Raw genomic sequence first — 14,797 nt, 5'->3', positions numbered from 1 at the left:
AAAAAAAGTTATTCATGTTTAATAATAATAATCCTACATTTTATTTTTATGGCACTTTTCAAAACACTCAAAGACACTTTACATAAAAACAATAAAAACAAGCACACTAAAACAGCTGTCGCAATATTACACACACACAATGGTGACATCGAAAGCAAGTAAAAAAAACATTCAAATCAGTCTGAAGAGGTGGTATTTGATCAGTGATTTGAATTTGTCCAGGTCAGTACAGTCACACAGATGCGTATGGGGTAGAGAGTTCCAGAGTGAGGGGGATGTTGAATGCTCACCCCATCTACAGTGCTGAGGAGAGGAGGTTTGCATCAGTGGAGCGAGGGGCTACGGGGAGGGAGTGTGACGGTGGGGCAGGTCTGTGAGGTAAGAAGGGGGCCTGGTCATGGAGGGCTGTGTGGGTGAGGACTTTGAACTGGATGGAACCGGTAGCTACTAGTAGATATGCTGGAGAACGGAGCTGTGGTTGATGAGACAGACAGGCAGGAAGTAGAGTTCTGGATGTATTGGGAGTGTATTTAGGGCTTTGGCAGATGGTCCACATAGGATGCTATTGCAGCAGTTAGCCTACAGTCTTCTTGATGTAATGTATTAGCAGCAGAGAAAGGTGAGTGATAGGTGGAGACGGGCAATGTTTTTGAGGTGGAAAACAAGGCAGTTCTGGTGGTTTGGTTGAAGTGTAGTAGGTATTATTTACAATTACCGGATCTAATGTTATCACAGCTCATCGTGTCGCAGACATGAATTTCTCTACTGAATTCCATGGTAATCCATCCATTAATAATTGAAACAATCCGCTCTCGGGCAAAAATTGTAAGATCAATAATCAAACCAAGTGGGGAACTTACTAACAGACCATACCCATAGCCACACTACAAACGTGGTCAAAACAGCAGCGGTCCCAATTTCCTTCCCTAAATGTGTATAGGTTGACTCCTAGATACACCTCTCCTTAAAGAGCTACTTCACCGGTGGAAATTTGAAGGTGTATTGAACTCTGAGATCCTATGTAGTATAAATGTGCAGGCATTTTAGAAATCGGTTAATCCTAGCCTGAGAAAAGGCAGAAAGAGTGTTTTATGGTCTCACTGTCTAACCCTACATTTTCCCATGTGTGACATCACACATGGTAAAATGTAGGGATAGGATTAACAGGACAGCTGGGCCAAGGGAAGACTGAGGGAAAAAAAACTTGTTCATTTTATTATAAATCCTGTGTCCTGATTTGTCAATCAAGGCATTCAATAGGGAAAAAGTTCTCGATAATGCCCACTGTTAAGGATAGTTCCCTGTGGCTATGGACCTACAGGACATTGTTCTGATCAATCACTTCCTGTCATATCAATCCACTGACAAGCGTCTACAAACAGTTAGGCTTACAACTCCTTCAAAAAACAATGGAATACTTTAAAACTTTAGTTTGAATGTATCTAGCATGGAAATTCAAAGTCATGGTCTATATTTGGAAAGACTCCAGTGCAGACAACATGAGTAATGCTGGGCTTACACTATAGGACTTGTAAAAGACTTTGAAAAGACTGAAGACTGAAACCCTCTTACATCTAAAGACAATTAACTCACACCTGAAGACAACTAGTCATTAGTTTTCAGTCACAGAGTGAGATTTTCAAAAGACAGGTGGTCTCATATTGCAAGACTACAACTAGATTCCTTTTGAGATTAATATTATTTCCGCAAACGCGATTGTGATTATTTAATAAAAAAGTTAATTCAATATTCTGAGCGGGGGACTTCCTTTAGTTATTTGACCAGCTTTATTTGCTGGTCTCGTCCCCCAATGACTTTAACTCCTAACCCTAAATTTGACGGCAAAGTGTTAAGGTTGCGCGGCTGTCAGCCTGGTTCTCCAGTCGAGGCTGCTAGGAAAAAGTGTCCGAAATAAGTGCCTCACAGTTGGACACAGGTCGCGACTAATGCCGCTCCCCCTGCGTCGTGCTTGGTGCATGCGAGAGTGTGACAGTGTTTACGTTATTTCGCTTGAGCTAACCCCTTTAGACTAACGATAATATCAAACCTGTTTGATAATGTCAGAACCTCAAGACGGGAAGAAGACTGAAGGCTGAAATCGGGTCGGATGACCATCTTACACCAAATGACTAAGATTACGGGCGCGCGCCACAACTCCAGAACGACTCCTGTGATTTCAGTCCGACATTGGAAGATTGTCTGCCTCTGTCAAATCGCGTGAAAAGTCATGTAGTGTAAGCCCAGCATTAGCTTAGCCACAAATTGACATAGTTACCAGTAGGGAACTTTATTTTGTACCGTAAGCAATCAAATAGTTTATAAATCAATAAAACTGAACTTTAAACTACTTTGCTTTGCTTCTATTAATTGATTTATTTAGTTAGTAGTCCTGTAATAAGTAGGATAATGTATAGCAAACTGGTCACACTGTAGAAATAAAGACCGAAAAGGTGAGCAGGAGCCGGTTTCCTGTACATTATCCCTTCATTTTTTTTTTTTTTCATTTTTCCTTTATTTAACCTCGAAAGATCAATTGAGGGGTGACCCTCTTTTACAATGACGTCGAGTTTGTACATATACACAATATACAATGAGAATACATAACAAGTTTACACACACACACACACACACACAGACAACAACAATTTAAAACATTCAGATCAATTGAATGAGAGACATAATAGCCTAATTAAAACAGTTACAAGTGTAGAGGGGCTGATTCAAAATAATAATTTTAAATTGGTTAACAGTTATGAGTGTATTTATTTTAATTGTATGTTGTAGGCTGTTCCAGGAGTCAGGGGCACTATGGCTAAAAGCGGTTTTACCAAGCTCAGACCGGGCATAGGGGACATATAACATGAGCATGTCAGTTGAGCGGGTTTGATAAAGCCCATCTGAAATAAGCAGCATTTCTGTCAAATATAGTGGTAGCTTTCCAGTCAGAGCTTTATATATAAAAATATGCCAATGTGCATCACGTCTCTCCTTAAGGGAGGACCACCCAACCTTTTCATATAAAACACAATGGTGTGTATCATAAGCATCTCCTGTAATGAATCTCAAAGCAGAGTGAAATACAGAGTCTAGGAGTTTAAGGCATGAACGAGATGCATGCCGATAAACCACATCACCGTAATCAAGGACAGACATAAAAACTGCCTCAATAATCCTTTTCCTACTGAACAACGGGAAGGTGGCTTTATTCCTATAAAAATAGCCAATCTTTTGTCGGAGACGACAGACAAGATTTTTTATGTGAAATGTAAAAGAGAGTTTTTCATCTATCCAGATGCCAAGATATTTATATTCAGTGACTCTTTCAATATGAGATCCATTATTTGTGTGAATAATAAGATCATTAAAATGTGTAATTCTTGCTCTGGAAAAGCACATATATTTTGTTTTTTCTATATTAAGGACAAGCCTGAGATCCACTAGACAGTTCTGCAGGGTGTTAAAAGAGCTCTGTAGGTTCTGAACAGATTGTTGCACTGAATCAGAAATGCAATACAGTACAGTGTCGTCAGCATACAAATGGGCATGGCAGTTTTGTAGTGATGAAACAATGTTATTGATGTAAATTGTGAATAGGACTGGACCTAAAATTGAGCCCTGCGGAACACCATTTGTAACTGTTAAAAACTCAGTTTGGTAGCTTCCCAGCTTAACTGACTGCTGTCTATCAGAGAGATAGTCCCTAAACCAGCTACATGTAGAATAATCAAAACCAATTTCATGCAGCCTCTCTAAAAGCAAATGGTGATCTAAAGTATCAAAAGCTTTTGACAGATCAACAAAAAGTGCTGCACAGTGCATTTTTTTATCGATAGCTGTAACAATGTTGTCTAAGACCAAAGTGACAGCAGATATAGTACTGTGGCCTGCCCTAAAACCAGATTGAAATGGACTCAAAATGGAAGCACTGGATAAAAAGGATTTCAACTGAGTATTAATGACTGATTCTAGAATTTTTGCCAGGCATGGGAGTTTGGAAATTGGCCTGTAATTGTTAAGATCACTTTTGTCACCCCCTTTATGTAATGGAATGACGTGAGCTTTTTTCCAGACTTTAGGAACAATACCAGAAGAGATGGAAAGATTAAAAATATGGGTTATTTGTTTTGATATGATAAGTGCAGAGAGATTTATTGAAAATGGGTCCAAATTGTCCTCTCCCATGTACTTCCTGGGGTTGATGGCAAGAAGCGCATCTACAACAATACTTGTTGGGACTTGAACAAGGCTGAAAAGAGGAGTTTTAGAGACAGGTGGTATGCTATTTTTATTTCTCGTGGTGGTAGGCGTAGAAGGCGTAGATACTCCATTGTGAAAGAGTTTACCAGCAGCTATAAAGTGTTTATTGAAAGCTAAACCAATTTCTTTCTGATCATTTAAAATATGATCATTTATTTTTAACTGACTGGGAACAGTGCTAGAATTGTTTTTGTTATAATTCACAGCCTTCCAAAATAGTGCAGGGTTGGAGTAGCAGTTTGAAATTAGTTCGAGGTAGTAGTCTGATTTAGCTTTCCTAACCATGGATATGCACCTATTTCTGATTTGTCTGAAAGCAGTCCACTTGGAGTTTTCACCAGAGCGTCTAGCTAGGGACCATGCTTTATTTCTCTCTGCAAATATATCGGACAATTCATTTGTGAACCAGGGGTTTGATCTATTTTTTACTCTGTGCTTTTTAAGGGGTGCATGCTTGTTCAAAATGGAGGAGAAAGTATTGGTGAAAAATTCTAAGGCCAATTCCACATCAGATATTTCACTTGTGAGATGAATGTCACTTTGATAGAGTTCATTTAAAAATGCTTGCTCGTTAAAACCTTTAAAATTACGCTTAATGATGATTTTGGGTTGAGATTTTTTAAGATGAATACTTCTGATACAGGCCACCGGGCAGTGATCACTGATTCCAAGCTCAAAGACACCAGCAGAAACTATTTTATTGCTTTGATTTGATAATATTAAATCGATCAAAGTTGATTTTGCTGGGTTTTTTAGATTTGGTCTTGTGGGCTCAGTTATTATTTGTGTAAGATTTAGGTTGCTACATATTTCTTTAAAAGGTTCAGAGGCACCAGAAAGCCAGTCAATGTTAAAATCACCCATCATAATGACCTCTCTATTTACATATGGAGAGATTAAATGTGCTAGCTCACTCAAGGAGCTATTTACTGCTGAAGGGGGCCTGTACACACCAATTACAACAAAACAATCATTGGATGATAAAGACAATTCCAAAGCAATAAATTCAAAGCAGCTTCGAACAGAGACAGCATGTAGTAATGATACAGAATAATGTGATTTAACATAGACAGCCACTCCCCCACCCCGTGTGGTCCTGTCTATTCTGAATAAACTATAATCATTTATTGCCACCATAGAGTCATGTGTACTGCTCTTCAACCATGATTCAGTCAGAACCAAGACATCTGGGTCAGCCTGAGATACTAAGATGTTAACATGGTCTAGTTTATTGTGCTGAAGCAAACTTCTTATGTTTAAGTGAAGAAAACCCAAACCCTTTCTTGTTTTGAGGATGTTTGGTGAGTTTAGCTTTGATATGCTCATGTCCAGGTTATCAACAGCGGGGTGGTCCAACACAATTGACCTATTACACATAATAGGTACATTTTTCAAGTTACTTGTAATCCCAAGTGGTCTGTGGCGTGACCTGTAAAATCTATGAGGAGGGATTAATGATGATCTGACAGACTGACATACAGGGATTGGGTGAGTTTTTATAGTAATGGATGTTCCAGGCCTGGAGGGGGCGCTAGAAGCATGGGGACTAGTGGTCATGGAGGCTGTGTCACGTGAGCTAACTACCTCTTGACTGACCAGGTGTGGAGATAGTCAATCATGCTGGACAGAGTTTGCAAGAGGAGTGACGCTAGGAACCGATTTTATTGTTAAGAGCATATTGCTGGCCAGAAGATGTTTCCCTTGTTTGTTTAAATGCAAACCATCGCTGGCAAAGAAAGACGGTCTGTTCCAGAAAACGTTAAAATTGTCGACAAAGGGAATGCCCATGGAGAGACAATACTGTTTGAGCCAAACATGAAGTTGGCGTGCGCGGCTGAATTTGATGTCACCAAATCGAGGGGAAGGCATGGGACCAGAGACGATACATTGTTTCCCAGCGGTCAAGACGGAATCGATTAGGGCTTTAAAATCAGTTTTAAGACTTTCTGACTTTTCTGACTTAAGGTCATTTGAGCCGATATGTGTCACGACCATAGATGCAGCGGGATTACTGTGGATAATGTGTGGTAGCACTGAGTTGATGTGGGATACCTGGGCACCGGGATAGCAGAAGGTCTCCGCCCTCGGCAGGAGAACTTGTCGGACCATGGATGAGCCAATGAGGAGGCACTGGAGCTCCGCTGCTCGGCCCTGCTGCGCTGCAGAGCAACCAGGTGAAGGCCGGGCTGGATCATTAGCCTGCAGTGTTGATGCCCGCGGTCCAGAGCGGCAAAGTTGCGTAGGTTGAGCCGGGCGTCTGGTGGATCCTTCTGATCGTCTGATGATGGCATCCTGCAGCATCCTGCGTCGGTTCTCTCCCGTGTTGGAACGACGAGACGTCTGGGAAACACCGGCCACAGGTGGAGAGGAGACAGCGGCGGCGTAGGAAGCGGCGGCGGGCAGCGAAGTGACAGCGGAGGAAGAGGAGGCGGCGGGTATCGGAACAGCGGAGGGGTAGGACGTGGTGGCGCGTGCCAGGGCAGTGGTGGTATCCCTGTCCACAGGTGAACCGTGGCCAACTGGACGTGGCTGGAACCGGGGAGGAGAGCTAGAGCCATTTGCCATTGATGGAAACTCCTGTAGGCTCATAACTTCGAATCTGTTGCCAAGCTCCAGGCGCTGCGGTGTTGGGGGAGTCCGCGGACGACCACAATGTTTACCCTTGCGGGCTGTTAACCAATTTATCGGTTTAACAGGGGTCGAGCTCAGCGGGAATTGTCCATCCCCTTTGTTGACAGTCGCTGCCAGCTTAGGTTTTGCACCAAGTAGACTCCACTGATCGTTGGGTATGGCTAACACGGGCCCGGGCACAGTGACAGGAGAAGAGGATCCCACAATGGCGGAGCCGGGCCACGGGAGAGTAGGATCATCGCCTGCCATGCAGAGGGAGCCGCAGCCAGAGGATCTTAGGGCGACAAGGTGCTTCATTTGAGTGGAAGCAACAGAGGATAGCTCCATGATGATGTCGTTTTTACCCCTGAGTTCAGCTTGCAGACCAGAGATCCTCTCCTTCAGTCGACCTAAGGTAAGATTGCATTCACACGTTTGTAGCATAGTGGTAGCTGGTGCTAGCTTGCTGTATGGAGCTGCTGCGTTCAGTGCAGGGTTGGTGATATCCCGTGTAGATGGTAGAGCCTTGGCCCAGCCTGGCCTGGTGGGGATGGTGAAGCCTGTGCTGTTGCTCAGGTGAGCGTGTGCTGCGTGAGCTGCGTGTGCTGCGTGAGCTGCGTGTGCTGCGTGAGCTGCGTGTGCTGCGTGAGCTGCGTGTGCTGCGTGAGCTGCGTGTGCTGCGTGAGCTGCGTGTGCTGCGTGAGCATAGTATACCTATGTAATTCTTCCAGAGAACCCCTGAGAAGAATATATGACCTACATTTTGAAGGTCTAGCCCCTATTGAGCATACGTGCTGTGTTACATTACAGTCACATTCTGTCCATTTAGCGTGATGTTTTCTGTGAGTCTGTGTGATAACTACACCTGTTCACTTATTTCTCAGGTCTCTTTTGCCGTCCCCTTAATAAATGACCACACTCACCCACATACATTTTTCATCAAGAAGAGCACTAGAAACATCATGTGCTGTTACCCTTTCTCACATAGGCGTCTGCAGCCTGATTCATACAGACCGCAAATACATGGTGCATATTCATGTGCACAGATGAAGATTTCCATACAGATTCAGAACACAGCGTGCAGACTGTAGATGTATTTCGCTGGCTAGAACGAAGCACAGAATACTGTCAACATTAATTTATTCAGATGCCACAAACAGATACATTCTCCCTGTGGGTCATATGTGAGCTTGATCATTGTATCAACTTACACGTCACATACCAGTAAAATAAAATAAAAAAAATTACCAAAAGGCCAACATACAAATAGATGTGATGAATATGCTGTGCCTCATATTCCCTAGCTGACAAAGTCCAGGACGAAAGGAGTCTGAACAAGAAAAAGAAAAAACTGTCATTTAATGCTAGTTCAGGGGAGCGCTGTGTGGCTGATAAATGGGGATTGTGTACGTGTTTGGCAGAAGAAAGTCGGACTTTTGCTTCTGTCATTTGTAATTATGCCAATTTCTAAAATGGGTCATGTGTAAATGAAGATTACCACACAAAGTCTACTGACGCATTGTGGCAGATTACTCCAACCAGTCGGTCACAATGAATTAAGTGCATTGAAGACAGATTTGAAGTCCATGCCGGTGAATGTTATGACAGTTGTTCCAGACCTGCCACAGATTTGCAAAGGGTGAGAGAACTCAATGGCTGTATCTTGTGACTGTTTTTTTTTCTTCTTTTTTTTCACTTTTCTAATGTGTAAATTCTATACTTGATGTATTTTATGACCCTGTGAAGCATTTTGAGTGGCCATGTTTCTGAATTGTTCTATACAAATACAAATACACTTGCCGTGTCTTTCCTTGCCTGGTCTTAATGTATAATAATGTTTAAAAAAAACTTTGTAAAATAAGTTTTTCAGTTGTAAAAATGTATAAAATTTAGAAAAGGCAAGTCGCTTTTTTTCCCTATGAAATTCAATGTACAAAATGTTATTCTTCTTACTCAACCATAAGAATACATTGGATTTGAAAATATCTTAATGCAGTGTTACCTTGCGATCTTTCCCTTTTATATGTTTTTTTCTCAAGCCCTTAATTTACCTGGGATTCAGTAGGTCAGGATGGAGCCTCACAAGCAATTAGAGTTTAGCACGTCACACAGTGTAGTGCTCTATTCTAGTCCCTAATGACAAGGTTGGAAAGGTTATGCTTTGGTGTGTGTTACTCACACTGTTACTCCACACAAAAAAGCTTTTGCTTGAGTGCTTTCAGAGTTTTTACCTTATTATGCCACCTGCATTACCTCTGTGTAATGAGCGGGCTACTGTATGACAGTGTGCCTGCAAGGTTGTTTTTTTTATCAGTGTGCCATGGTTTGATTAGATATATAGGTCACTGTGTCATGTTTATTTTTTCTCCACAGGGATGAACTGCATGTCAAAAACATAAGATTTGGTCTTTTTTATAGTATTTTTTTTTTCGTGATATATGTTGACTTTACTATTTTTCTTTTAGTCAGAATTTTGACTGAAAGGATCATTGACTATATCATCAAACAATCACTTGTGTGGCAATCAGGGAGCTTAGTTGTTTGCCTTCATCCGTCTGTTGGACACGCATCCATGGGACATCTACTATAATTATCACATTTGTTTGAGACAAATCGACTGATGTGAGAAGGGGTTGACATATCCAAAATATATGGTATTTTACAACATAGAAATATGAAGTTTTTTTTGTCTCCATCTCTGTCTCCAGTGGTGCCAGTCCTGTTGGTCTCGTCCTGACCGCCATAGTAGCTGTGTCGTACAAAGTGGCCCTATGGTTTGAAGGGTAAGTCTGTCTTTGTCTGAGGCCTTGTGTCAAATGTGTCAGTAAAAAGCCTTGGGATAATTGAATTCATTGTTCTCCCACATTTAATGCCTTGTTGTTGTTGGTCAGCCTTACCTCCCCTGTGTCCTCCCTGCTGCTTGTCCATTACGGTTACAGCAACAGACCTAAAAAAACCTGTTATGACTGACCTACTTCTGGCATCGGTCTGCACAGAAACATGCTCTCAGAAATACAGTACATCCACCCACGTACAAGAAATAATATACAGACATGCTGCTACTGCAAGTGTGCTTGTTTAAGTGTGTGTGTGTGTGTGTGTGTCTTACTGACCCACATTTCTCACTAGACACACAAGGTCACCATTTAACACACAATCAGGAGACAAATGAACCAATTGAAAACTAATTCAGTGAGTTCATCTGACCATTAATTCATTGTCCATTTCCACATCTCATTCCACATATATCTTTCGCTACATAAGACACCCATTGAGCAGCTTGGCCTTAATTGCTCAGTGAGTGAAATAAAAGGTCACGTAAGAATTGAAAAAGAGAAAGAAGTTGTGCTGCTTCCGAAATGTCGCACTACACTGTACACTGTAGAAATGAGAGCACTGAGACTATACAGGTGAAACTCAAAAAATTAGAATATCGTGCAAAAGTTCATTTATTTCAGTAATTCAACTTTAAAAGGTGAAAATAATATATTATACAGACTCATTACATGCAAAGTGAGATATGTGAAGCCTTTATTTGTTATAATTGTGATTATTATGGCTTACAGTTTATAAAAACCCCAAATTCAAAATCTCTGAAAATTAGAATATTACATAAAATCAATAAAAAAAGGTTTTTAAATACAGAAATGTCGGCCCTCTAGAAAGTATAATCATGCATATGTGCTAAGTACTTGGTTTGGGCCCATTTTGCATGAATTCTTGCCTCAATGCGGCGTGGCATGGATGCTATCAATCTGTGGCACTGCTGAGGTGTTATGGAAGCCCAGGTTGCTTTGATAGTGGCCTTTAGCTCGTCTGTATTGTTGGGTCTGGTGTGTATCATCTTCCTCTTGACATTACTCCATAGTTTCTCTATGGAGTTAAGGTCAGGAGAGTTGTCTGGCCATTCATGCACAGTAATACCATGGTCAGTCAACCAGTTACCAGTGGTTTATGGTACTGTGGGCAGGTGCCAAGTCTTGCTGGAAATGGAAATTGTCATTACCATAAAGCTTGTCAACAGACAGAAGCATGAAGTGCTCTAAAATCTTCTGTTTGAAGGCTGTGGTGACTTTGGACTTGATAACACAGTGGACCAACAGCAGCAGATGACACGATACCTCAAATCATCACTGATCCAAATTAAATGTTGCATTTCATTTGGAAATCAAGGTCCCACAGTCTAGAGGTAGAGTGGAGGAGCACAAAATCCAAGGGGCTTGAAGACCACTGTCAAGTTTCAACAGTCTGTGATGATTTGAGGCACCATGTCATCTGATGATGTTGGTCCACTGTGTTATCAAGTCCAAAGTCACCACAGCTGTCTACCAGGAGATTTTAGAGCACTTGATGCTCCTGTCTGTTGACAAGCTTTATGGAGATGCTGAATTACTTTTTCCAGCAAGACTTGACACCTGTCCACAGTGCCAAAACCACAAGTAACTGGTTGACTGACCATGGTGTTACTGTGTTGATTGGCCAGACAACTCTCCTGACCTGAACCCAATAGAGAAACTATGGAGTATTGTCAAGAGCAAGATGATACACACCAGACCCAACAATACAGACAAACTGAAGGCCTCTATCAAAGCAACCTGGGCTTCCATAACACCTCAGCAGTGCCACAGGCTGATAGCATCCATGCCACGCCGCATTTAGCCAATAATTCATGCAAAAGGGGCCCAAACCAAGTACTTAGTACATATGCATGATTATACTTTCTAGAGGGCTGACATTTTTGTATTTAAGATCCTTTTTTTATTGATTTTATGTAATATTCTAATTTTCTGCTTCATAAGCTGTAAGCCATAATAATCACAATTATAACAAATAAAGGCTTGAAATATCTCACTTTGAATGTAATGAGTCTATATAATATATTATTTTCGCCTTTTAGGTTGAATTACTGAAATAAATGAACTTTTGCACAATATTCTAATTTTTCGAGTTTCACCTGTAAGTAAGTGTGCTGTAGGGATAATAAAGTGCATTCAATGTACGTGTACATATACGTAAGTACCCTATTTCAGACACAGCACTTGTCTAAGCAGCGTTGCAAGCATGCTTTTCTGTAAAATGTCCTGTTTAAACACACACTAAGAATAGGAGTGCAGGTGTGCTTGTAGTTGGGGCAGTTTCCGGCAGTGCCTATCCACAATTGTGTCATTTAGCCCAAACCTGTGAAAACGAAGGAAAGGCAGGCGCCAAATATGACCTCACACTGCTACTGGGAAAAGATTCATATGCTATATTTATCTCTTGCTTCTGGCATAGGTACAGAATGATCTCATTTAGTTGAACTGTGGCGAGGGAAAGTAAAGAACCCGGTTAGATATTACCACTCACGGTGACTGAAGGTAGCAGGGGAATATATGCAGGATCAACACTGTGGATGGAAATTGGTGTCCAGACAGATTTAAGACAATGTCTCTCAGCTTCTTCTTTTTTTTTTTAGCTTTTTTGACTCACAATCCCTATGTGTAAGCTGGCACCAAATAATGATTCAGATCACTTTCCATCTATTACTAAATCCCAAGAAGACAGGGGGCAAACAGGGAGGTCTTCTGGCCATTTTATTCCCTTCCTCAAGTGCCCGTGTAAGGGATTGATCTATTCATAAACTAATGATATTGTTTAATTCAGCTTCACTTCTTATCTGTGTCTTGACATGAACAAAACAGTCTGTAAAACGTCTGAGTGTTTTAGCAAACAGACATTTTTAATATTTATTTCAAAGAAAATGCCTGGATCATTTCACACACACACACACACACACACACACATACAATAAAAGCCTTTCACTACACAGTTGCATCCAAGTGCAACTATACACTACCTCTAGTTATCAGGGTGCTATAGCCTTCACAGAACTGTCATGATACAATATTCCCAACTAATTAAACAAAAAACTAGGATTCAACCTTTAATCTCCTGCACATTTGCAAATAGGGGAGACCGGGGTAAGTAGGCACACTTTTTACTCTAGTGAGAATTGCTCATCACCCAAACATCTTTCAATAGTTATTCCTACATTAAATTGAAGCTTAAGGTGTTGGCTTGAAATGTGAACCCTTCACTTTTTCTAACTTATTTTAATAAAGAAAAAATTTACCATCCAAGACACTCTAACACATTGTGAAAACCAAACCCATCAAGGGGTCTGTTGTCACACACTATGGGGTTGTTTGTCACAATGTTATCTTAATGGCAAAAATCTTAAAAAGATTAACTAAATTTGAAAGTTTAATTTAATTGTCAAGTTGAAAAATAGACCTACATACCTTTATGCATCTTAACACAAAATGAGCAAGGAATAAACAAAAAGGAAATCCATAAGACCAACCTACTGTATGTAACAACATAAAGAACAAAACAAATAGGTCTAACAATAATAGCCTACTCAACTAGGATACACACATTCACTATCTGAGTTACAGTGATGGCAAATGTAGGGTCTGCTCACTCTAACTAAGCAGAGATTGTGTGCCCACTGGTTGCACATACAACACTTCTCCCTTACCTCCCATGAACGGCTGCTGGAGAACGTTTCCATACAAACCAAACACAAACTATCCTCTTAATCTGATGAAGATTCCTCCTCTTGTCTCTTTCTCTTCTGTTTCCTCTTCCCCAGCTGGGGTGGGGTGCACTGGGGTGCAGTAGCCTTGGCAACTGGTCTAGTTTGGGATGCACTGGGTCGTTTTGATTTTGTTGCCCTTTTCCTCTTTTGCATGCTAGCTGCCTTTCCTGCTCTATACTTTCCTTCTCTGGGGTGTCAGTGAGGATACAGTTTGACATGCTCTTTTGTTATTGGGCTCCTTTCCTGGCTGCACTTTTTGGATAACATGTGACAACCAACCCCCCAACAAATGTGACGACCAACCCCAACTGGAATTTCTTGCTAGCATCAAGGCCAACAACCATCTGACAACTAATTAGCTTGCTAAAAACAATCTAAACTGTAGCTTACCCTTCACACTTTTTTAGGGTAACAAGTGTTTTGTTATAAACCCTGATTGTGTAAAAGCCTAGAAGAAAAATACTGAGGAGCTAAATATTTTCAATTTGACATGAAAAACACTAACAGTCCTCTCACCTCAAATTCAGCAGTCTAATTCCAAGGAAGACTATGTAGGTGACCTCTGATCCCAGTTGTGGATATTAACATACCAAAATGTAACAGACAGCACCTTCTGGTTCCGAGATGTAGCGATTGTGACAACCAACCCGTGTGACATATTACCCCGTTCTCCCCTATGTGGAATGATTCTGAAGCTATTCTAAGAAATGTGAGGCCCACCTGACAACAGTGGCTGGGCTTGTTTTAAGGCTCCTGTCAATTGATTTTTCTATTACTCATAGGAGCTTTCTATTGTTCAAAATTCCCACGGGTACACACAAGCAACCGGAGCTGATGTATGTTCAAGCGCAAAAACCGAGTGGTGGAGAGAGACAAGGCGATCTGCATATCACTCACACACACACATGCAATCAAGGTCCCTCGCGGTTCGTCGCACACACACACACACGGGGTCCTGGCACAGGGTGGTACGCCGTCCGAAAACACTTGATTTATTGTCCCATTGTGTGTTTGTTCTGCTGCTTTTACAGACCGTTCACTGAACACATCTATGAGGAGAGATGTCAGCGACGCAAGCATGATTAATCGCCTCCAGACCAGAAGCTTCCTGCTACTGGTGTAGCCTGACGGAGCTCCCTCCTGTCACGAGGACACACTGACTGAACCATTCTTTGATTATGTTTGATGCTCTTTTAAATGAATGTGGAATGCTACATGGAGCCATCTTTTTCTAATGTTATTTTGGATCACATGGTTATGATGTATTTACAGTGTTTGGGCTAGTGATGCCAAGTTAAGGTAGTTGTGAGAGACATTCTCAAGGAATGGAAGGAATTGACACAAAGCCTG

The 14,797-nt window shown here is 41.3% G+C and overlaps 1 protein-coding gene across 1 annotated transcript in view; it reads left to right on the top strand.

Annotated features, from left to right (window-relative positions):
- The window catches only part of pemt (phosphatidylethanolamine N-methyltransferase), a gene marked incomplete at its 3' end in the record, with an annotated part of 106,537 nt that extends 92,004 nt beyond the window's left edge, over positions 1–14,533 (top strand). Inside the window, exons 6-7 of the mRNA XM_080048606.1 lie at positions 9,576–9,650; positions 14,479–14,533. Of these exons, the coding sequence (XP_079904732.1) occupies positions 9,576–9,650; positions 14,479–14,533 (130 nt within the window). The remainder of the gene's footprint in view (positions 1–9,575; positions 9,651–14,478) is intronic.
- Positions 14,534–14,797: the final 264 nt, after the last annotated feature.

Source organism: Ammodytes marinus, assembly GCF_949987685.1.
Source record: "Ammodytes marinus genome assembly, chromosome: 20".
Lineage (NCBI taxonomy): Eukaryota > Metazoa > Chordata > Actinopteri > Uranoscopiformes > Ammodytidae > Ammodytes > Ammodytes marinus.
This window is presented reverse-complemented; position numbering and strand designations above follow the sequence as displayed.